The sequence below is a fragment of the Somniosus microcephalus genome, chromosome 6, assembly GCF_052327205.1.
Source record: "Somniosus microcephalus isolate GS21.2 chromosome 6, FLI_Smic_1.0, whole genome shotgun sequence".
NCBI lineage: Eukaryota > Metazoa > Chordata > Chondrichthyes > Squaliformes > Somniosidae > Somniosus > Somniosus microcephalus.
This window is the reverse complement of record NC_140992.1, coordinates 83,961,346-83,987,430: the sequence shown is the minus strand read 5'-3', so window position 1 is coordinate 83,987,430 and position 26,085 is coordinate 83,961,346. Positions and strand designations below refer to the sequence as shown.

The window sequence follows — 26,085 nt, the reverse complement described above, 5'->3', positions numbered from 1 at the left end:
ACCAACTCCTGTCTTCAGTGTCTTTATCTACACACGGACACTACACAACTCTGAACAGATTTAGCTGCTTCTGCGAATAGTAACTTTAACTCCTTTTAGTGAAACAGCTTTCTCCTTGGTGTCCATAACACGTTGCACCGTGCCACGTACAGTCAGAATCTGAAAACATATTAAGGCCATCAATAATTACAATTCCAAAATACATCTGTCCCCTTGTTAATTAGATTCAGATCATAAAAAGAATAATTCATAATGATTTAACACATAAGGCTACAGTTATACTGCATCTACTGATCTGAAGAGTATGATGCACAATGGCATAAAGCTTGGATACAGGCATAGAGGTCTGCTTCTCATGGCTAATTTTTAATATTAAATGGACCATCTGAGCACTTTTAAAATGCCATTTTCCACAGGGTTACAAATATTCGGCTGTCAATGTGAACTCAATTTGGTGTTAGATGACCTCTTAGAGGGGGCCTCCCACCATTCACATTCACATTCAGAATTTGGGGCACCTTGAGTTATAATGCTACTTTTGCATTGACATGCACCCAAAGACATTTTGCACTGATACAAACTGGTAATATAACTGAAGCCAATGGTTACATATGATTAGAGTACACAGGAAATTACTGTTCTTTTAGCATCAACAATTCAGCACCCACAAAAATAATGCATTTCCAATAAATTACGATATAAAAACAATGCACCTTATAAGGCTGACTCCACGGCCCTTTTCCAGTCACGTTCACTGCACGGACACGGAACAAGTACTCGGAGTTGGAGTTCAGATTAGTAGCAACAAAGTTTTTACGTCTGATTCCAGAGAAGACTCCAGCTTGATCTTGAGGTAAAGCCGTCTCCTTGTCAATAGAAATGATCTCTTGGAACTGCAGTTCAAAAAAATATACAGTGTGTTCTTCCACTGGAAACATCCATTTCACCTAGTTAAAACAAAAATCAAATACGTGGATTTGATTATCAAGGATACCAATTGCTTAAGTCCATCTACCACTGTCAGGAATGTATTTCTTAAGTACTTGGCTGGACCACCGAATGGGATGTGGAATGCTGTGGGATTTTCAATTGTGGAAGAGAAGGAAACTTGACAACTTGTTGTGCTGCAATGGAGCCCTGCTTCATTTTACTGATGCAGAGTAGTATAGCTTGCCGACACTCACTCTCTAGACTGCTCGAGCAGGGTGCTAGATGGCAACTGTACCACAGCAACAAAACAAATAATTTCAATGTGGAGATTTATGTATATGGTTCTGAAACAGAAACAGTTCCAGTGCTACAGATCAGCATTGAGACAAGCCTAATAAGACACAGTTTATTATAGCACCAATTAGTGGCACACCAGATGTGGTACACAGATTTGGATCTGCAAGTTCCATGCAATTTAGTTAATGAGCTCAACTGCTTCACTATGGAGAAGCACCAAGAAACTCAAGGACCTGCGACCAGGAAAAGCTTGCGGGACAGACGGCATACTAAACGAGATGATTAAACACACAGACGATAAAATGAAACTGGCTATCCTAAAACTCTTCAACTTGGTTCTGAGTGTCGGTTACTTCCCTGATATCTGGAACAAAGGACTCATAACGCCCATATACAAAAGTGGGAACAAAGTCGACCCAAATAACTATCGAGGCATCTGTGTAAACAGTAACCTGGGGAAGGTATTCTGTAGCATCATAAACAAAAGACTTATAAACTTCCTTGAGGAGCACAATGTCTTGAATAAAAGCCAAATTGGATTCCTGCCAAACTATAGAACATCAGATCATGTCTTCACCCTACAGACCCTAATTGACAAACACGTTCACCATAACAAAAGCAAAATCTACGCATGCTTTATAGACTTCCAGAAGGCTTTCGACTCCATCTGGCATGACGGTTTATTCCTGAAACTTATCGAAAGCGGGGTAGGGGGAAAAACATATGATGTAATTAAATCAATGTATACAAACAACAAATGTGCAGTTAAAATTGGAGACAAACAAAATACTTCCCACAGGGGCGGGGGGTGACGCAGGGCTCGCCAATCTCACCGACACTCTTTAATATTTACATAAATGAATTGGCAAAACTACTTGAACAATCTACAGCACCCGGCCTCACCCTATATGAATCCAAGGTTAAATTCCTCCTCTATGCAGACGACCTGGTTCTGCTGTCACCAACTAAGGAGGGTCTACAGCAGAACCTGGATCTGCTGGAATCGTACTGCCAGACTTGGGCCCTGACAATAAATCCCCAAAAAACCAAAGTCCTTGTGTTCCAGCAAAGATCCAGACATCAGGGACCCAAAATAAATTTCACAATAGGAACAACCAAAATTGAACAAACCACTAACTACACATACTTGGGCTTAAAAATCAGTTCTACGGGAAACTTCAAACTGGCTGTGAATGAACTGAAAGAGAAAGCAAGAAGGGCTTTCTATGCCATTAAAAAATCAATCCAAATAGAAATCCCAATTAGCATTTGGCTCAAAATTTTCAAATCAGTAATTGAACCAATTGCACTCTATGGCAGTGAGGTGTGGGGACCGCTAACACAACAAGAATTTGCAAAATGGGACAAACACCCAATTGAGATCCTACATGCAGAATTCTGTAAAAGTATCCTCCGGACTCAAAGGAAAACAGTAAACAATGCATGCAGGGCAGAACTAGGCCAATATCCATTAATAATCACTCTCCAAAAAAGAGCCACCAAATTTTGGAAACACCTAGAAATGAGCAACCCCCAATGCTATCACTACGACGCCCTTAAATGCCAAGAGATGACCATAAAGAAGAATACCCTCAGTCAACTAGTCCTGGGACTCAGTGAAGTAACTACTAACACTACTAACAATAACCAGCCCCAGGACAGTGACAGCGTAACACAAAGAATTCGACCCAACACAACCGTTGCTAAGCAAAAGGAAAAATATCTGACATATTGGGCAGAAACAACAAAAACCCAAAACAAACTCAATTGCTACTTGGCCCTAAACAGCCAATACAACATAGCTGATTACCTGACCATGGTAAAGGACAGCAAACTGAGAAAAATCTTGACAATGTACAGACTTAGTGAACATAGCCTGGCAATCGAAAAAGGTAGACACAGGCAGACCCGGCTACCAAGAGAGGACAGGATATGCTCTCACTGCAGTCAGGGAATGGTGGAGACAGAGATGCACTTCCTCACAGCTTGTAGAAAATATCAGGGCATAAGGGAGAATTTCTACCCAAAATTTACAAAAATATGCCCGGAATTCAGAAATTTGAATGACGACCAAAAACTCCCATACCTACTAGGGGAAGAGAGAAATTGCGTAACACTAGCGGCACACTATGTTACAGCTTGCCATAAACAGAGGGACAACCACTAAAGATAAGATAAGAGTATATATAAATTATATGAAAGTATATTTATACACTCAGGGATATATCTGTTTATACACTGTATGGATAGATCTGTATTTTTGTGAACAAACATGAATGTTTTCCGATGCTTTGGCAACATAAGATGTAACTTGTCATGCCAATAAAGCGATTTGAATTGAATTGGTAATTTTCTGCACAGCGCTGACAGTGTGTTGGAAGCAGGTCACCCACTTACTTAGCCTTTCTTCTTCTTAGGCAGTCCCTCGGAACCGAGGATGACTTGCTTCCATACTAAAATGAGTTCTCAGGTGACTGATGAGTCCAATGCAGGACCTACAGTCTCTGTCACAGGTGGGGCAGACGGTGGTTGAAGGGGCAGGTGAGTGGGGTGCTTGGGTTGACGTGCGCTCCTTCCGCTTGCTCCCGGCGAAGTGACTTGAGGTGTTTGGCGCCTTCACGGATACTTCTTCTCCACTTTGTGCAGTCTTGGGCCAGGGATTCCCAGGTGTCGGTGGGGATGTTGCACTTTTTCCAAGGAGACTTTGAGGGTGTCCTTGAAGTGTTTCCTCTGCCCACCTGGGGCTCTCTTTCCGTGTCGGAGCTCCGAGTAGAGCGCTTGTTTTGGGAGTCTCATATCGGGCATGCGGAGGATGTGGCCCGTCCATTGGAGCTGATCGAGCGTGGTCAAAACTTCGATGCTGGGGATGTTGGCCTGAGCGAGAACACTGACGTTGGTGCACCTATCCTGCCAATGGATTTTCAAGTTCTTGCGGCGGCAGCGTTGGTGGTACCTCTCCAGTGCTTTGAGGTGCCTGCTGTATATGGTCCATGTCTCTGAAGCATAGAGGAGGGCAGGTATCACTACTGCTCTGTAGACTGTGAGCTTACTATGAAGATATCCAACTGGGAAAACTGAAGAAAACACAAGTCCTCCCCCGTCCCCCCGACATCCATCACTCACTGTGCAAATCCACTACATGCTGTGGTACTGAGCACAGAGTCGATAAAGGTCTCAGATTTGATCCCTGGTATCAGCTGAGTTAGCTAATCTCAGGTGAGGTGGCTATGGAAGTGTTGCAATGTGACTCAACATCCTTGGGCTAGGGAGAGGAAAATTGACTACGGTTAAGAACTAAGGACTAATCTTGTGAACAGTTTCTGTGTGGAAGTGGGGGGAAAGTAAATGTAACCCTTAAAAAGACACTTTGGGAGAAATTGGGCTCTGTATAGCGCCCATTTTTTTAGGTGATAACCGGCCTCCTAAAGATCAAAAATTGGGTCCTAGATGCACGTGTACACTTCCGATAGGAAGTGCGTCTGACATCGTCTTTGTAAAGGGGTGTGCACATGCAGAGCAGGTAGATTATGACATCAATTAGTGTGCAACGCTGATTTGATGCCAACACTGCCATTTTCAAACACCACGCTCCAGCCTACTCCCTTTCTTAACCTCCCACAGCTGAACACACAGTCAGCTGCATGAAGGACCTCCCACCCATGCTACTTAAAGGAATCATTAACTACTTACAGGTTAGTTGGTGGATTATTTCTTCTGGCTGCTTGTGCAATTCCATGCATTTTTGTAGCTTTCCTATAACTTGTTTAAAGTTTCAATAGTCTACAGGAAGTGATCTCGCTGGTGCTGAAGTAATTTTTGGTGCTTTAAAGGCTTGTGCTAAACAAGTTGCTTCCAGACATGAGTGGCCTAATAGGCCTTGCTCTTGGAATTTTGCATTACTGGGAGAATGAAGAGAGGCCACGCAAAGCAGGACAAGCTGCTAGAAGAGGGAGGAGAAGGAGAAGGGGGAGAAGGGCTCTCAGCAGGAGGCCATATCAGCCCAGGGTCTTTAGGGATCAATTAACTTACCTGAACTTCAGTGAGGACCAATGCCTGAGACACCTTCGCTTCACTAAAGAGGTTGAGACTGAAATCTTCCAACTGCTGAAGCCACACTGCGACCTCAAAGCAGTGTAAGGACAGCATTGCATGTGCCTGTCAAGGTGTTGTCCATGGCTCTTAACTTTTATGCATCTGGCTCCTTTCAGGCTGCTGCTGGAGATATGAGCAATATCTCACAGCTTGCAGTAGACTGCTGCTTAAGGGAGGTCTATGAGGCTCTCTAGACAAAGAAAGACAGCTTTGTCTCATTCCGTCTTGCCAGAGTCAGGCAGGCGAAGCGAGCACAAGGGTTTGCTCAGATTGCAGACTTCCCCATGGAGCAGCGTGCCATTGACTCTGCACATTGCTTTGCGTGCACCTCATATCAACACTGCCATTTTCCTGAACCAAAAGGGATTCCACTCCCTCAACGTGCAACTGGTATGTGACCACAGGCAGCGCATCATGCAGGTCAATGCCCAGTATCACGATTACTTCATTCTACGGCTGTCCTCTGTGCCAGCTGCATGTGACTCACCATGGCAAGCCAAAGGCTGGCTACTGGGCAACAAGAGTTATCTACTCATGACATGGCTCATGAATGTAAGGCTCGCAAAATTCTACAGATTCGCCGAAAGTAAGATTTTGGACTGTTTGAAATAATGCTGGGCCAAAGGGGACTTAAAACCAAAACCCCAGGAAGATTTGGCTAGTTTAAAAGGCATGTTCAGGCCTGTGGAAAAAGCTGCGACAAAGGGAGGTGGGATGGGCCCCCGAAATACAGACAGTTTGAGTATAGGAAAGGCCAGATCGTCTGGGAATGTTCTGGGCCACCCCAGTCATTCTACATAAAGACAATAAGCCCATGGAAAGACTGTTCCTGCCAAAAACCCACAGGGCCATCAAGAACATGAATAATACAATACATGCCAACAGTAGAGAACCTGGCCCCAGCAGGAAAAGGACAATCAGACAACAGTTTAAAACCAATCAGAAAGATTTCCAAAACACTTTACACATTTTAAACTGATTTCAAGGCAACCCCGAAACCAGTTAAAAGTCAATTAAAAATAGATGGGACCATCCCCAAAACTCGATGAGAATTTAAACATATTAAAAATAACAATCCCGCCAAAATTAACAAAGGACCAGAGATTTGGCGGTCAGATAAGCCAGGCCTCAAAACAGTATAATTGAGGCCTGCTTGTTCAGTGAGACAGACGTTGGATCAGAGCACACAGTTGAGGACACAGCTCCAGAAGGTTCAAGTTCAGTACAGGAGAGAACATAAGAACATAAGATATAGGAGCAGGAGTAGGCCAATTGGCCCCTCGAGCCTGCTCCGCCATTCAATAAGATCATGGCTGATCTGATCCTAACCACCAATCCACTATCACAGAACCATCTCCTGAATCTAACAGAATTAGACACACGAAATAGGAGCAGGATCAGGCTACACGGCCACTGGGCCCGCTCCGCTACCCACAGGGCCATGTCCAATCCGAACCTAGACTCGTCCAAATTCCTGCCCGCTCCCCGTAACCCTTAATTCCCTTTACTTCTAGGAAACTGTCTATTTCTGTTTTAAATTTATGTAATGATGTAGCTTCTACAGCTTTTTGGGGCAGCATATTCCATGGACCTACCACCCTCTGAGTGAAGTAGTTCCTCCTCATCTCAGTTTTGAAAGAGCAGCCCCTTATTCTAAGACTATGCCCCCTAGTTCTAGTTTCACCCATCATCGGGAACATCTTCCCCGCAACCACCCGATCCAACCCCTTCACAATCTTATATGTTTCAATAAGATCGCCTCTCATTCTTCTGAACTCCAATGAGTAGAGTCCCAATCTACTCAACCTCTCCTCATATGTTCATCCCCGGGATTAACCGAGTGAACCTTCTTTGTACTGACTCGAGAGCAAGTATGCCCTTTCTTAAGTATGGACACCAAAACTGTACGCAGTATTCCAGGTGCGGTCTCACCAATACCTTGTACAACTGAAGCAATACCTCCCTATTTTTATATTCTATCCCCCTAGCAATGAAAGCCAACATTCCATTGGCTTTCTTAATCACTTGCTGCACCTGCATACTAACCTTTTGAGTTTCGTGCACCAGGACCCCCAGATCCCTTTGTACTTCAGTACTTTCCAGTTTCTTGCCATTAAGATAATAACTTGCTCTACGATTTTTCCTGCCAAAGTGCATAACCTCACACTTTCCAGTATTGTATTCCATCTGCCAAATCTCTGCCCACTTACTTAGCCTGTCTATGTCCCCTTGCAGGTTTTTTATGTCCTCCTCACTCACTACTTTCCCTCCCATCTTAGTATCATCTGCAAACTTTGATATGTTACACTCGGTCCCCTCCTCCAAATCGTTAATATAGATTGTAAAGAGTTGGGGACCCAGCACTGATCCCTGCGGAACACCACTAGTTACTGATTGCCAGTCTGAGAATGAACCATTTATCCCAACTCTCTGCCTTCTGTTAGATAGCCAATCCTCTATCCATGCCAGAATATTACCCCCATCCCGTGATTTTTTATCTTAAGCAATAATCTTTTGTGTGGCACCTTGTCAAATGCCTTTTGGATGTCTAAATACACTACGTCCACTGGTTCCCTTTTATCCACCCTATATGTTACTTCCTCAAAGAACTCCAGCAAATTTGTCAAACATGACTTCCCCTTCATAAAACCATGCTGACTTTGTCCTATTAAATTATGATTATCCAAATGTCCTGTTACTGTCTCCTTAATAATGGACTCCAAAATTTTACCTACCACAGATGTTAGGCTAACCAGTCTATAGTTTCCAGCCTTCTGTCTACTGCCCTTTTTAAATAAGGGTGTTACATTAGCAGTTTTCCAGTCTGCCGGGACCTTTGCTGAGTCCAGGGAGTTTTGGAAAATTATTACCAATGCAGCCACAATCCCTACCGCCACTTCCCTCAAGACCCTAGGATGTAAGCCATCAGGTCCAGGTGATTTATCCGCCTTGAGTCCCATTATTTTACCAAGTACCACTTCCTTAGTGATTTTGATCGTGTTTAGCTCCTCCCCCCCTTTAGCCCCCTGTTTGTCCTGTGTTGGGATATTCTTAGTGTCTTCTACTGTAAAGACTGATATAAAATATTCATTCAGTGTTTTTGCCATCTCCATATTTCCCACCATTAATTTCCCGGTCTCATCCTCTAAGGGACCAACATTTACTTTAGCCACCCTTTTTCTTTTTATATAACTATAAAAACTCTTACTATCTGTTTTTATATTTTTTGCTAATTTACTTTCATAATCTATCTTCCCTTTCTTAATCAATCTTTTTGTTATTTTTTGCTGTCTTTTAAAGTTTTCCCAATCCTCTATCCTCCCACTAGATTTGGCTACCTTATATGCCCTTGTTTTTAGTCGAAAACTATCCTTAATTTCTTTACTTAGCCATGGATGGCTGTCTTTTCTTTTACACCCTTTTCTTCTCAGTGGAATATATATTTTTTGGAAGTTGTAAAATAACTCCTTAAATGTACACCACTGATCATGTATCGTCTTACCCTTTAATCTATTTTCCCAATCCACTCTACTCAATTCCACTCTCATACCTTCATAGTCTCCTTTATTCAAGCTTAGCACGCTTGTTTGAGATCCAACCTTCTCACCCTCTAATTGAATATGGAATTCAACCATGTTATGGTCACTCATTCCAAGGGGATCCTTTACTAGAACATTTTTAATTAATCCTGTCTCGTTACACAGGACCAGATCTAAGGTTGCTTGCCCCCTGGTCGGTTCAGTTACATACTGCTCAAGAAACCCATCCCTAATACACTCAATGAACTCATCCTCAAGGCAGCCCTGCCCAATTTGATTTGTCCAATTAATATGATAGTTAAAATCCCCCCTAATTATAGATGTTCCCTTATTACAAGCCTCAACTATTTCCTGATTGATACTCCGTCCAACAGAGTTGCCACTGTTCAGAGGCCTATAGACTACGCCCACTAGTGTTTTTTTCCCCTTATTATTCCTTACCTCCACCCAAACTGTTTCATTATCCTGATCTTTTGACCCAATATCATTTCTCTGTATTACAGTGATTCCTTCCTTTATTAACATAGCCACCCCACCTCCCCTTCCTTCCTGCCTGCCTGTCCTTTCTGATCGTTAAATAACCTGGTATGTTTAATTCCCAGGCATTGTCACCCTGCAGCCATGTTTCTGTAATGGCCACAAGATCATACCCATATGTAGTTATTTGTGCCATTAACTCGTCTATTTTGTTACGAATGCTACGTGCATTCAGATAGAGAACTTTGAAATATGTTTTGTGACACTTAGTTCCTGCTTTTGCCCTTTTTATTACTTCACCTTTTACTCCATACCTTCTGCCCCTTCCTGACACGCTCTGGTTTTTAATTTCCCCACTGCTACCTAAGTCTATGACCTTCTCTGTTGTCATTTTTATTATTTGCTCTCTAGGAACCTCCCCCTCACTAGTTAGTTTGAAGCCCTCTCTACAGCCCTAGTTATATGATCCGCCAGGACTCTAGTCCCAGCACTGGCCAAGTGAAGCCCGTCCCAACGGAACAGCTCCCTCCTGTCCCAGTACTGGTGCCAGTGTCCCAGGAAGCAAAACCCATTTCTCCCACACCAGTCTTTGAGCCACGCATTTAACTCTCTAATTTTATTTGTCCTAGCCAAATTCGCTCGTGGCTCAGGTAATAACCCAGAGATTATTACCCTTGTGGTTCTGCTTTTTAATTTGGCCCCTAGCTGCTCAAACTCCCTCAGCAGAACCTCCTTCCTTGTCCTATCTATGTCGTTGGTACCAACATGGACCACGACAACTGGATCCTCCCCCTCCCACTCCAAGTTTCTCTCCAGTCCAGAGGAGATGTCCTTAACCCTGGCACCGGGCAGGCAACACAGCCTTCGGGACTCTCGCTCTTGGCTGCAAAGAACTCTATCTATCCCCTTAATGATACTATCCCCTACCACAACATTTCTTTTAACTTCCCCCACTTGAATGGCCCCCCGCTCCACGGTGCTGTGGCCAGGTTGCTCATCCTCCCCGCAGTCCCTGTTCCCATCCTCACAGGGAGTAAGAGCCTCGAACCTGTTGGACAAGTGCAAGGGCTGCGGCTCCTCCAACACTACCTCCTTGATCCCCGTACCTGCCTCACTTCTAGTCACACCATCCTGACCCTGGCCACGGACTACATCTGAATTAATTAATCTAATTGTTGTGAATACCTCGTGATACACAGAGTCCAAGTAACTCTCCCCCTCCCTGATGTGTCTCAGTGTTTGAAGCTCGGACTCCAGCTCTTCAACACGGAGCCGGAATTCCTCGAGCAGCCAACACTTACTGCAAATGTGATCACCGTGAGCATCAATGGTGTCCACCAGCTCCCACATATTGCAGCAGCAACACATCACCTGATCTCCCATTCTATGTAATTAATTAAATTTATTAATATTATTCTTAAATACCCTCTGCCCCGATTCTAGATGGTGAATATCACACCTTAGAAACTATAAACCAAAGAGATTTAAGCTTAAAAAGGGAGAAATACTTACCAACCAATCACTTACCCGCTTTCTGGTGACGTCACACTTGGATTACTTTTTACCTCTCTCCTTCCCTCCGAGTTCCCAGACTGGAGATTGCTAAACCTACCTGGGCTCTGGAGCCATTATACAGCCGCTCAGCCCGCGATTCCCGCCGATTCTCGCACTGAGGCCTTAACTGGTCTCTGGAGCCGTTATACAGCCGCTCAGCCCGCGATTCCTGCCGATTCTCGCACTGAGGCCTTACCTGGGCTCTGGAGCCGTTATACAGCCGCTCAGCCCGCGATTCCCGCCGATTCTCGCACTGAGGCCTTAACTGGTCTCTGGAGCCGTTATACAGCCGCTCAGCCCGCGATTCCCGCCGATTCTCGCACTGAGGCCTTACCTGGTCTCTGGAGCCTTTATACAGCCGCTCAGCCCGCGATTCCCGCACTGAGGCCTTACCTGGGTCTCGGGAGCCTTTATACAGCCGCTCAGCCCGCGATTCCTGCCGATTCTCGCACTGAGGCCTTACCTGGGCTCTGGAGCCGTTATATAGCCACTCAGCCCGTGATTCCCACCGATTCTCGCACTGAGAGAGAAAATACGGTCCAGAAAAGATATCATCATTACCGTATTCAGTCGAAGGATCGGAGACTTGAAGAAAGAAGAACGAAATGGAAGAAAAAAGAAATCGTGGCAACCAAAGGCCTCAAGAAACCAACAACTAACAATATTACCACCAACCAGGTAATATTGGGCCATCGCGACCAACAAGAAACCAACCACCGAGAAGTCGAAAAATCACAAACTTGTTTCCACTCTACAGGCTAGTCTGACTTACCCCTGGGTAAGATTTGACACAAAAGACTCTAAAACCTATACCTAACCAAAGAAAATTGGGTCACCCAATAAATCCAACTACGCATCTAACTGCATCAACGGACAGGCGAAGACTGAAAACCCAATTCAGGTGCAGTCTTCCCCCACATCCAGGGTACGGCAGGCTCCAACCGCCACAACTAAAGAGAACCCCGAAATCGTGAACCTCTACAATCTGTCAAGAAAGTCGTTTGGTGAGCATTTCCTGGTCCTCTGGAATTTCAACCTAGTTAGGATAGTGGGGTTGGGAGGGTAAGGTATTTTTGTCTATTGTAATTCTCCCTCGCATATTCCAACGTGTTCCCCCTTTTAGAGTATAAGATTTATTGTATTGTATATTTTCCTGTCTCAAAAATAAAATCTCAATTCTTTTGACCAACTCAGGTGTCTGTTGCAATTTCATTACAACCCCCAAAGTCCAAAGTCTAGAACCAAGGGAGTGGGAGTGATTCAAACCGCTCAGAGAGTCAGAGGTAAAGCTGACCACACAAACCACCCCTTACAGAATGGCGACCACGGCAGGACTTGGGCAAAAGGGATGTAATGCAATAGACCCTGTGTTTAATGAAAGAACGAAGATGGAAGAGAGGATTTCCTCTTACGTTTTTGAGAAGGTGAATATCACCAAGAAATGGGTGACCAGTCTGTTGCACGCTGAGCATCCCATGGATGCTGCAGCCAAATGGACTGAGAGCAAGGATCATAAGAAGTCAGTAGAAAAGGCCACCTGGTTGGTCTACGCCCTACGACAGATCCAGCTTTTAGATCAGCATGTTAAAGCATTGACAGCAGAGCTGCAGGAGGCAGCCAAACTGTCTCAGGCAAGAGCTATGGCAGGGGAAGAACTATTGCAGGAATTACAAGCCCAAAATCAAGAGAAGTTGCAGCTGGTAGAGAAACACAGGAACAGGCATGAGTATTTTTGGTGTCAATTCACCGAGGCAAAAGGAAATGAGCTAGTACTGAAAGAGGAGAACGCTTGCCTAACCAGACAGTTAAAAGAACAGGATGAAAAGTTCAGAGATGTGAAGGCAGCTTATAAAGTAGCAAGCACTAGGGATTTTGAAGCCAGAGATCACGGCCCCTGTCAAAAGCAGATCGACAGTTTATAACTTGCTCTGTCCAGGGCAAAAGGCATGGTATGCCTAGTAAGCCCAGGTAGACCTGGAAGTAGAAGTAGAAACCGTTCAGACGTCACCTGTGGCGCCGGGGAACAACTCGGTTGGGCAGCAGGAGGGACAAGCAATCTGTAGGGAGGACAGGGAGGAGTGCACACCACCGCCACCTGTGGCGCTGGGTTTTGACTCGGTTTGGCAGCAGGCAGAAGTGGGCAAACAAATGCAGGAAAGGGCGGAGCCGAGGCCGATGTGCCCGGCTCGACAGCAAAAGTTTGGCCCACCCGGGGTTGGTGGGGGGGGGGGGGGCAGGGGCCCCATGAAAGCCAATTTGTGATTCCCCATGGGACCCAACAGCTTAGGGCTATGGTAAGCCACCTGAGCAAGCTCACCCAAAAGGGAGACCCCTCAGTCCATTTTATGGAAGTGGAACAAGCAGCAGGCATTAATGAGTGCGACGACTCAGAAATGGCCAAGATGCTTCTTTTCACCTTGGATGGCAAGCTGTACCAGTCCTTCTCTGCTGAGTGCAAGAAAGGACAGGGAGGGTATGCTGCCATCCGGGATCAAGTTCTGGAGGTGGTGGGGATGAATGATGGTAGTCTGTTCTCCCGGTTGGAGAAGACTACACAGTTAGCAGGTGAGATCCCACAGGCTTTCGCAGACAGTGTGTACAGGAGTGCCTGTAATGGGGATCTCGACCGAACTAACTTGAACCAGGACGAGCTGGCTCACTGGCTCCGAAGTCTGGTGGCAAACAGCTTGCCACGGATCAGAGCCAAGGCCGAGCTGTGGTTCGACCCAAAGGGCCCCCAAGTCACCGAGGAGACAGTGGTCAGACAACTGACCCTGGCTTACCGCAACGGTAGAGGGGCGGAAGAACCAGAAACAAAAGGAAAGGTTCATGAGTTAAAACCTAGCCAGAGTAAGAAAGAGTGGCACCAGGAAGGGGGTAACCCTTCCGATATGAGGCGTAACTGCTTCGGGTGCGGGAAAAGTGGGCATTGGAGAAGGAACTGTAGAAATCCTTGGAAGGATAGTGTGGGGAAAAACTCCCCAGCTCTTGCCCCAAAGACAGGAACACCAACCTCTCTCCCCATGCTTGATTCATTAGTATCTGCGCTCCAGGTTTTGTTAGCTGGCCCAGGGAAGGTAGCCACAGCCACTGGTGCTTTAACCCCATCTGCCCCATACAACCCAGACTTATGACTAGAACCAGCGCAGTCTGTCGACTTGTGTCCCCTTGAATACGATGAGGGGGGCAGGCCCTGTGTTAAGATGGGGGTGGAGATATTTGGTGGACACTGGAGCTTCCAGTACAGTGGTCCATTCAGAAGACCCGACCAATTCACCCAGGTCTAACAAGGTCCCATTTAGCCAAATGGGATTCACAGGGAACGAGCAGGCTGGGGAAATGTCCAAACCTTTGGCCATAGATTTAGGATACCTCCATACCACGTGGGAGGGTAACCAAAAGGCAGATGAATTGGCCAAGCCGGGAGCTAGGGAAGGAGAGTTTTGGGACCCCTACCAGACAGGTCCAGTAGCCGCAATCCGGGACAAGGGAGGTACACAAGGGGTGTACACAAGGGGTAGCTTTGGCCCTGGACTTAAAGCAGGTCCAAGCCCAGGATTCCGTCCTTAAGGCCGTCCTGGTAAAGAGAGAGAATGGGGAGTTCATAGAAGGCCCATTCGGGGCAGCGGACGAGACTTTAAAACAGGCTGCTAGTTACATTATCCAGTGTAAACTGTTTAAACCTGAGAGTGGAGAACGGCCAGCAAGGGCGAACTGTGTTAAAGTTAGAGAGCAGCAGCCTGCAGCTGTGACAGACCCACAGACCGCAAAGGTGGGGGCAGTGATGTGTATGACTGGAGAGGCACTCCCACCAATTAAGTGGGACTCAGGTACACCCACAGTAGCCGGAGCCTTAAGAAGGTTTCCTCGCATACCACAGCCTAAACTACCGTGGTCACCCGAGTATCATTTTAAACGGTCCAGCCCCAGGAGAACCCTTAACAGAAAGGGAAAAACCAAGGTCAGGGACAAGTCTAAGGATACGGAACCCCAACCTGCAGCCTCCAAAGGTGAGGGACTCACAGGAGAGGTAGCATTGGGAGGGAGAGAGAGAGAGAGAGAGAAGGGTCCCCAGCCTGCGGCATCAGGCTGCGGGGAACCCAAAGGACAGGATAGGGACTCAGCAGCCACACAGGAAGGGGTAGTGTGCTGCAGCACAGGAGGGCACACTACCCCGATTAAGTGGGAAACAGGGAAACTCCCAGTTGTTTTAAGGAGGACTCTCCGGGTCCGGTGGTACAGGTCACCTTACGCCCAGGCGTACAAGCTGCCCAGATTCCACAAAAGGCAGAGGCCTAACAGGAATTAGCCTGGCCATCCGGAGATGGGCGGCGGATGTATATAACTTTCTGAAGTATTTTAAGTGTGTTTTACAATGTTTTACAGTTTAGAAGTTTGGGATTTTAGTGGTTTAATTTTAGTATAGGATAAGTTTAAGTTTTGAATTTTGATAACTGTGTCAGGCCAGAGAACCTTCTCGGGACATGGCTATTTTGCTTGTGTGTCCCTACAGAGAGGAAATCGGGATGAGAAAGGTTCTGCTCCTGCTCGCCCTGGTAGGGGTGAGCATCGGTGACCGAGGAGACGTGGAGAACTCCCACATCTATGGGTGCTCAGGAGAGAGAGCAGCGATCGTTACCGCAGGGGGTGGCGAACAGGGTGTGGAGGAGCTCGCCATCTACTTCCATGAGGGAAGGTGGCCAGGGTGGCTGGGGTCTAACTTGACTCAGTACTCCAGCCAGACCGAGTTCACGTACGGGGAGGCCTCCATCCCGTACCCCAGGGTACAGGTCGTTACTACAAGGGTCAGTGTCACTGAGGGGAAAAGTGTGTGTTTGACATGTAAGGGACAGATTCCTTTGGATAGGTGGTGGTGGCTCAGAAAGCTGAGCAAGGATATAGGAAACCCCGCAGTGGATTGGGAACGATTGGGGAACAATACCCATCGGACGATTACAGGGACCCGAGGGGGATTGAGTGTGTGCTGGGACAAGTGGTGGGAACCGGATCAAGGGATTTATGTTTGTATGTGGGGGTCAGAGAAGGTCTGCCCCACAGGCATATCCATCATTTTCCACCGGCAATGGCAAGGTGCCAGGGAGGGGATGGGGTGGGATTCCAGCCTGTATGCGTGCGCGGTCCCACACTCCCCGATCCTAGTCAATGCCACTGAACTCGTAACCCGCCCCCGAAAGCCCCTACCCATGACCACGACATCACGGACTATAGTGCAGAGGTGTCCTACCACCACCAAGGGACCAGGGACTGGTTTAGTCCTAGTGCCATCTGACAAGCTGCTGTTCCAGGGGGTACACTATGCAGTAGCCTCAGTGATCCTGAACCTGACCGAGGTGCACTTACCTGAGTGGTGCCCTAAGGAGACAGAACGGTTGTACCAAGCCCTGCTGAAGGAAATGTTTAGAAAATTTTATGAATTCGACTTTGCCAATGTAGACAAAGCGAAACTGTACAGTTTACATCCTGAGCATAATATGGGCGCGGGGAGACAAAGAAGGGGGACCTGGAATGACATTTTTACAGCTTATAGTACAGGATCCTCAGTGATAAACAGCCTAGATGATATAGAGTTACAAACTCAGATAAATGGTTTAAAGACCCAGTTAAGAAAACTCCTAACAGAGGAGAACACAGTGGTCGGCTCAGAGCTACATGAGGACCAGGCTATGACGGTCCATTTAAAAGAGATAATAGCTGAGCTGGAGAGACACGCCAAAACAGTAAATGCACTCATATGGGAGGACAGGAATGCTTCGGATCAAGCTGCACAGAATGAGGTGTGCATGCTATACAGGGCATGGTTGCTGGGCGAGGGCCGCAGCAACCTGGATGATTTAAAACAAGGTTTAGTCCCCTCCTGGATTTGCAACAAGCACCTCGCAGCTCTCCACCCGTTTAGTAATTCGCTGAGCCCGTGTCAGCTCCGCCTAGCCTCTGAAGCCTACCCTGTCCCAGTAGATTGTGGACGTTCCAATCATACTATCATGGGGATAGTAGTGAGGATGCTGGTCATGGGTGGGACAGCCCGACCTGCACCGGTATACAGGGTGGAGAACATTGGGATCATTCAAGGGGGTGCACACGTCCGTTTTGCAGTGGTCCCACCTTATATCATAAAGTGGGAGCATGCTATGACAGGTACAGACCTCTCCGGGTGCCGGAGCCGGGGAGCACACAATACTGTGTCCCTAGCACTTGAATGCCTAGTCAAGACCACAGTGGGGTTTAAAGTTGCTGGCACACAACCTGTGAACTGTACCATGAAGGTAATGGCACAAGGCCATGTTTCCCCACAGGTAGCATTCATAGGGGGTGGGAAATATTGTGTCACCACAAATGCGCCCCACCAGCGGCATGGACAGCACAGCTGGTGTCCGGTAAGTGACAGCAGTTTCTGTTTTAAACCCAAGGCAGAATTTCAAGTGGCCCAGGAACGGATTGTACCCATCCCTGAACCCTCAACTGTTCACCTCACTGTCAGGGAAAACATTACCAACCTGCAAAATTATGTAACGCATTTCAGCTATGAAATTCCCCCTCTAGCAGAACATCTTCCTGCCCTATTAAAAGCAGTGGTCATATCACAGAAACATTTCTATACATTAGAGCAGAAGACAGTCGAGATAGGGGCCAAGATCTTGGATATCGTAGTTCCACCCTGGTGGGACATTTTTGAAAATATAGAGGTCCCTTCTTGGATTCGACTGACTTCACATCTTTTAGTAGTTTGCCAGCTCAGCATAGTTTTCTACTTGTTGTGTACAAAGTGCAAAGGAAGAGACCAGATGGTCCGCTCTCAACATGAGGGAGCATGGGACAAAAATAAAGTCTAAGACCAGGTATAAAACCAACCTTGACTGTTATTAAAAATAAAGTTTGATGAGTGTGTGTGTCATTTATTTTTCCTATGTGTATGTAATTTTTCCAAGTGGTGCAGGGGTGTTGGACCCCGTCCGTGCTTGGACGTGAATCTAATTGAATTTTTCGTACCTTTTATATCTGTGTAAACACTACACCTAAAAGGGAACAGGAGAGTGTTTTGTTTTGGGGTTTTTAGTTTAGATAATACAGGGGAAGTGTGGCTCCCAGGGATCAGAAAATTTTGCTCACAACTGCATGATTCTATAGTAATAAAGTATCACAGTGGGGTGTGTAAGGCTTGCAAAATTCTACAGATTCCCCCAAAGTAAGATTTTGGACTGTTTGAAATAATGTTGGGCCAAAAGGGACTTAAAATCAAAACCCCAGGAAGATTTGGCTAGTTTAAAAGGCATGTTCAGGCCTGTGGAAAAAGCTGCGACAAAGGGAGGTGGGATGGGCCCCCGAAATACAGACAGTTTGAGTATTGGAAAGGCCAGATCGTCTGGGAATGTTCTGGGCCATCCCAGTCATTCTACATAAAGACAATAAGCCCACGGAAAGACAGTTCCCGCTGAAAACCCACAGGGCCATTAAGAACATGAATAATACAATACATGCCAACAGTCAACAAAAGTGAACCTGGCCCCAGCAGGAAAAGGACAATCAGACAACAGGTTAAAACCAATCAGAAAGATTTCCAAAACACTTTACACATTTTAAACTGATTTCAAGGCAATCCCGAAACCAGTTAAAAGCCAATTAAAAATAGATGGGACCATCCCCAAAACTCGATGAGAATTGAAACATATTAAAAATAACAATCCCGCCAAAATTAACAAAGGACCAGAGATTTGGCAGTCAGATAAGCCAGGCCTCAAAACAGTATAATTGAGGCCTGCTTGTTCAGTGAGACAGACGTTGGATCAGAGCACACAGTTGAGGACACAGCTCCAGAAGGTTCAAGTTCAGTACAGGAGAGAGAAAATATGGTTCAGAAAAGATATCATCATTACCGTATTCAGTCGAAGGATCGGAGACTTGAAGAAAGAAGAAACAGAAGAAAAAAGAAATCGTGGCAACCAAAGGCCTCAAGAAACCAACAACTAACAATATTACCACCAACCAGGTAATATTGGGCCATCGCGACCAACAAGAAACCAACCACCGAGAAATCGAAAAATCACAAACTTGTTTCCACTCTACAGGCTAGTCTGACTTACCCCTGGGTAAGATTTGACACAAAAGACTCTAAAACCTATACCTAACCAAGGAAAATTGGGTACTCACCCGATAAATCCAACTACGCATCTAACCGCATCAGCGGACAAGCGAAGACTGAAAACCCAACGCAGGTGCAGTCTTCCACCACGTCTGGGGTATGGCAGGCCCCAACCGCCACAACTAAAGAGAACCCCGAAATCGCAAACCTCTACAATCTGTCAAGAAAGTCGTTTGGCGAGCATTTCCTGGTCCTCTGGAATTTCAACCTAGTTTGGATAGTGGGGTTGGTAGGGTAAGGTATTTTTGTCTATTGTAATTCTCCCTCGCATATTCCGAAGTGTTCCCTCTTTTAGAGCATAAGATTTATTGTATTGTATATTTTCCTGTCTCAAAATAAAATCTCAGTTCTTTTGACCAACTCAGGTGTCTGTTGCAATTTCATTACAACCCCCAAATAAGTCCAAAGTCTAGAACCAAGGGAGTGGGAGTGATTCGAACTGCTCAGGGAGCCAGAGGTAAAGCTGACCACACACATCACCCCTTACATGACTTTGGTCCAGAACCCATGCACACGTGCACAGCAGATCAACCATGCTGCCACAAGGAACATTGTAGAGCACACCATCGGCATCCTCAAACAATGCTTCCACTGCCTGGGCCACTCTGGAGGAGCCCTGCAGTACTCAGCTGAGCGGGTATCAAGATTTGTAGTAGTATGCTGCATGCTACACAACCTCACCATTATGAGATACTAGCCCTTGCCAAATCCTATCAGACGAGAAGCTGCGGAGCAGGAACACGAGGAAGAGGAGGAGGAGGAAGTGGAGGAGGTGCAAAAGGAAGTGGAGGAACAGGAAGAGGAAGGTAGGATATGTTGACAGCCCTTTCTGCCCAGGCTCCACATGATCAAATTCATGAGCGATAACAGTAACCTCAACAACTACTCCCCATTCACCAGCAGTCCCACATGCCTTACCATTCCTCTATCATTCACCATCACATAGTCCTCTTTCTGACAATACAAAAATAAAAGCCGCCAGAAAATGCACATTCCAATCCAAATTTATAAATTAAATCATGACATCATGCATATAAAAATAAACTAATCACTCTTGTGCATTCCCTTAGCACCTCTTCCGTGTGCCTTTGCCTCTCCTAGTGCTCCAACGAGGTGCTTCCCCAATGGCTGCAGCATGGCTGGTGGAAGGCTGCTGACCTTCAATTAAGGAGACTGCAGATTGCCTTGGAGAGCAACCTTGAGCAGCTCTGGGCCTAGAGGGCCTGGCTTCAGACTGCACCATCTCAGCCTGGGTTGCAGCAGTCTGGGCTGGCTGGCAGGCAACAGCAAGAGCACTGGCAGGGGTGGGAGCATGATTGCTGCCATCCTGAGAGGACAGCAAGTTTGTACTCCATGGAGTCACTGCCACTCTCCTGGGGCAGTACCTCGGCAATCCTAGTATTCTGTTGGAGAACAAGTTGATGGACTGCTGTGATGCCCTGGAAGCCCCTTTGAACAAGGGCATCCAAAGCCATGATGACTGCAGTCTGAGTTGCCATGACAGCAGTCTGAGCTTCCACTGCAGAACTCACATCTTTGGTGGAAGCTGCTTGTGTTGCAATGGAAGCTGAGACATTGGCCATCAGATGTTGCATCATGCTGATGGTCTGCAAGGTCTGCTCAAAGCCCTGTGCCAAGTTGGTGCTGGATCCCTCCATGCTCCTTGACATTGAGCACAGGCTTTCTGGCAGGCTTTCCAGTGCACCAAGCATTTGGGTCTGTACACCCATCAGCTGCCTTCTGTAACCTGGCCCATCTAAGCCCTCATCTAAGTCTGCAGCAGAACTAGTGTGCAACCTCACCCTCCAGTGAGCTGGCACCTGCGCTATCCTTCCCCCCACCCCCCACCCCCCACCCCTGGCTCCTGCGCACTTGAGCCCGGTGTCTCACCATGTGCAGATCCCTCCTCTATCCTAGCCTCTGAATGAAATGCAGTGTCAACATCTGAGCTGCTGGCTGGGAGTGCAAGATCGAGTGACAGTGTCCCTTCATCTTCACTGTCTTCTTTCTTTTCCTCCACTGCCCGGGCAGGTTCCAGTTCTTGGGTATCTGAAATTAAAAATGGACAAGGGCTGGATTGTGATGAGGGGAGAGGAGAAAGAAGTGCGTGCTTACACCCTCTGCATCCTCTCACGCAGAAGAGATTGAGGGATGAGGGAGAAGTGGGATGAAAGAAGGGGATTAGGTATACGGATACCCTCATCAATCGCTTCAGCATCGCCTGTGGCCATAGCCTCAGCAATGCCCCTTCCCATGATGGCCAGCACTGTCTCCTCTATGGGGGTTAAAACATGCAGGTGTGCTTGTTATTTGCTGCTGCCTGCTGTTAAGCACCACCTTCTCCTACAAGAAAGAGGGAAGTGTGTCTGTGAGTATCATGCAATATGTTTCGGTGATGTGGTTGTCATGATTGAATAGCTGCCAGTGTGTGTGAGTTGTGGGTGTGAGACTTGCAACAGTGCTAAGTGTGTGAGGGTGAGATAAAGCATATGAATGTTTGGGTTGAGTCCTGATTGACAGAGATTTTTGATAGGTAGATGATGGGGGTGTAGTGAATTGAGCAGTGGATGAGGCTATTGGTGCAGTTGGTAGGATATGCCATTTGAAGATGAAGTCACTCACTTTGATATCTTGTGTGAGATCATTAAACTTCTTCCTGCACTGCATCCATGTTCGACAAGCAACACTCCTGGCATTGGCCTCCGCCGTTATTTCTTCCCACTGCCTCCTGAGCATATATCTGGAGAGCCTCCTGTCCCCCTGAGGATACAGGACACCTCTCCTTCTTTCCACCGCTTCCACCAAGGACTCCAGTACATTGTCTGAAAACCTTGGTGCTCGCTCTCTCGCATGTCCAGCCAGTCTTCAAAGTATTACCCGTACTGATTCAGTTTTGAAAATACTCCCACCACTTGTTCCAATCACAATGCACCTCCCCTTTCAGCGGTGCAGGCTGCCTTTAAGCAGCGCTAGACACTCATAACATTGGGCCCCCTGCTGATGTGTGCAGCCAATGAGCAGTGCAGGAGCACTGGTTGCACACAGAAATCATTGAAAAGAGCAGGCAGCACAAATTCACCATGCTGCCTGTAACGCTATGAATGGCAGGTCGATCCCTGCGCCCATTTTCAGGTCTTATCCAAGTTCTCCACCATTATATTTGCGATGCTCTCCAATTAGAAAATGGATAAACAAGTAAAAAAGAGACCCGTCAGGTCTAAGAGAAAAAAATAATGTGAGGACTTGCCAGCAATAAAGTTTGTATCAATTAAATTGTATTTTAATAAAATTGTTTAGCTCAATCTGATTATATTTTTAAATGAAATGCCACCATAAATGAATTAAAAGGATGTTATGCTGGAGGCTAAAGTTTCATTAGATATTATGATATAATTTCAATAAGTATATCTGGACAAAACAAACGCTACCTTTGCAGAGGTTCCATCCACAGTGTGCTTGTATATAGTAGGAGCTTCTGGTAGTTCATGCCTTAAGGTAGTCATAGGTTCATTAGGAAAACTTTGTGCAGATATTTGTGCAGAATCATCATTTTCTGTATCAAATTGTACACGATTATCAAACAACTGAAGTTTCCCAACATTGCATGTTAGTGTAACATTATGTTTTTGAGAGGGCAATGGAAAGTTTCTTGTACCTTGGTTTACAGCAATGTTCTTTTTTGATGTGCATACATGACGCTGGTTCTTGTGACCAGTACTAATGTGGGTGCCATTCCGTGGCCTCAATTTAGAACAGTTTCGGTGGCCAGTTCTTAAAGTTCTGGACTTTGGAAAACCAATACTGTAGAAATGACTTGAAGAATGACTTTTTGCACTGTTATATGAAGGAGTCTCAGACAAGTAAACTGTTCTCTTCTTGGTGGAATCCTTGCTGGCTATATTTGAGTTAACTTCAAAATTAGTTGTAGACTGTGATTGACATCGACTAGACTGCGCAAATTGTACATTGCATCCAGTTTGCGTTTTGGAGTTACTTTGTATGAAACTTTTACTTTTAGACAGCAATTTTGAATTCTTGTAGCAAGGTCGGACCCCAAAATTACACCTTGACCTTGTATTATGAAGGACATTATTTGTATTCCAGAATCCCAAGGGGTTGGAAATATCAGCAGTGTCAAAAGAATTACTTCTTGCACTGTAAGAAGTGGTCTCAAGCAAGCAATGCATTTCTTGTTTATTGCAGTCTATTTTGTATCCATCTGAACTGCATTGTTGATCATGCTGGCAACTATGGGTGATTTTTTCAGAACATTCTCTTTCAGATGACAAATTCAAGCTCTTGCAGCAAAGGTTATTTCCAGTGTCACCATGTGGCCTCACATTTGAAAAGGTGTTGCATGTATTGTTGGATACCTGACTCGTAAACAAACCATCACCGGCAAAAGAGTTGGAAGGAATGCTTTTCCCACCATTAAAACAAGTACTCTCGCATAAGTGCTCTGATCCATTCTCACTACAATCTGTTGGAGACGGTCCTGCATTGGTAAAGGTACAAGGCACACAAAACTGGTAAAATGATACAACATTTTTACCACCCTCTCTTTCCAATGACGAATTCGAACTATTGTAGGAAGAGCTAATTCCAGTGTCACTGTCTGGCATCTCTTCAGAAAGAGTGCTGATTATATGATCCTTCAACAAGTCTGCATTTTCCTGATCATTTGGATGTTTACTATTTGCTGTTTTAGGAGAGGATATATCATTTGAAGAATATGCTCCTTTCTGACTTAAGTCTACAGTGAATACATCTCCACTGATGGGGCTCTCATTGCTATACTGCTGCTGACTTTGCCAAGTAGATATAGCCTGTGTTTTTTCAGAAATACACATGAAGTTTGTTATTTCAGGTGGGCTTTGACATTTATCTGATCCTTGGGTTTTGTCATTACATTCCCTTTCAGTTGGCATGTTTGGAACATTGGTGCAGGGGTCAATTCCAATAGGATTGCAAAGGGTGTTGTTTGTATTCTTCAATTCATGGTTCTTGAGGCAAGTACAGTGAAAACCACCTGAAGAAATACTTTCATCAGATTTAGAAGAGCATGTGTGAAACAAATTCTGATTTGTATTGGCTTGAGTCTCGCTGCCATATTGTGTGTTATGATGATTAGAATTTGACATAGATTCACAGCAGTCCATACTGAATGCATTTGGAGTCACATCGATCTTAGATGCAAGTTGCTCGCTACATTTGCTGGAATAAATACATGAGCCCACATCAGTTGCATTTGAAGAAGCATCCATCTTAGAAGTACATTGCGAGTTACATAGGCTAGAGGATGCAACATGACTGCACAAGTCTACATTGGTTGAACTTGTGGTAACATTATTCTCAGATGCACTTTGTGGACTACATTGGGAAGAACGTGCAACATCTCCATGAGAATCGTGATTGGATGTCTCGGAGTTGAAATTAACAGTACAAGAACGTGAAATACATGAGCAGAGGTCCAAATTAGGAGCAATTAAGGTGGCATGAACTTTAGAAGTAAATGATGGGCAATGAAGGTTAGGCAATGTCTCTTGTACATTGCAAATAGCTTTCATCATTTTCATTTTGTACGGAACATTCAATCTTTGAACCTTTTGGAAATCTCCACTACATAAATGTTCTGACTCAGGTTCACATATTTGTGATGGGAGTGCATTAATTGCCTCTTTTATATGATCCACATTTAATTCAAAGTCTTCAAAAGGAATTACAGCTAATGACTTATTAGGAGTCACACAAAGCATGATTTCAGTCAGACGTTTGTTTATCTGTGCAGATGTTTGAAGGAATATAGCTGGGCTAGTTTCTTTGAAAGCTTCTATTGCATACAACATCAATCCTTCTAAGTTTAACATTAACTTTGATGCTGATTCAATGAAATTGTCAACTTCATTTTGTTTCTTTGTATTCTCACTTTTCATCATATCTTTAATTGCCTGCTCTTGCAGTTTAAGTGCTTCTTGTAATGAAATAAACTCCCTGGTCACCTCTGCATTTCGTTGTACCTCATTTAGCTCCATATCTGTTTTCATTAATTTCAGCTGCTGAATACATTTTTCATAATTTGCTTTGACTAAAACAAAAGAGCAACTATATTAGAGAATTAAAACCACAACATTTTGACAGTATTTTCAGAACCTGGTTGTCATAGAACAGAGCAATGCATAACTAGAAAGCTAAAGTTATAGTTGACAATATAACTCAGAAAATATGCAAATTTTACATGTTATAAAAAGACATTGTCTAAAAATTGTTTTTTTAATTCATAATTATAGCTCAAAGTAAATCAATAAAAACCTACCATAATTGAAAGTCAGGCAAATAAATTACATTTGTAGGTATTAATAAACTGAAAAGAGGTGAAATTGGTCTTGGACGGTAGCGGAAAATGGGCAATGGTGAATCGGCAGCCTGTTTTACAAGCAGCCTGATTTTCTTTTCCAAAACAAAAGCAAAATACTGCGGATGCTGGAAATCTGAAATAAAAACAGAAAATGCTGGAAATACTCAGCAGGTCAGGCGGCATCTGTGGAGAGAGAAAGAGAGTTAACGTTTCAGGTCGATGACCTTTTTTTTTCTTTTCCACTGACTTCAACGGAAGGTTTTACGATACAGCCCAAGACCAATTTTACCCCCAATGGCTTTCAATGAAGTTATTGTCTTCAAAGTATAAATCTTATATAAATCTTAGCTAATTCATGTAGATTAATAACAAGTACCACTGATAAACTCAAATAGGTGTCAAATGGGCTCTGTTTGCATTGCACGTACCTTCTGTGAATTGGGAGACATTCTTCTGCATTTCTGCTATTTCACATTGGAACGCTAGGTCAAGAGAATATAAACGGTGATTCCTGTGGGTACTCAATTTGCATTCATCACAGATTGGCAATTTATCCTGTACACAGTAATGTTTCAGATTTGTAAAAGGATGGAAGAAACACTTAATCTGATCTTCAATGTAAGATGAAGGATCTATCAAAACATGAGACAGAAATGCCTTATTCTTGTGAATTTTTCGAAGAC

General features: G+C 45.1%; 1 protein-coding gene across 1 annotated transcript; it reads right to left on the bottom strand.

Annotated features, from left to right (window-relative positions):
* LOC147115847 (uncharacterized) lies at positions 1-25,128 on the bottom strand. Its single transcript, XM_085989454.1, has 3 exons — positions 22,476-25,128; positions 714-947; positions 1-159 (listed from the first exon to the last, which is right to left on the bottom strand). Exons 1-3 carry the CDS (start codon positions 25,089-25,091, stop codon positions 61-63), a joined length of 2,949 nt encoding a protein of 982 aa, XP_085845580.1. The 5' UTR covers positions 25,092-25,128; the 3' UTR covers positions 1-60.
* Between the last annotated feature and the right edge of the window lie 957 nt (positions 25,129-26,085).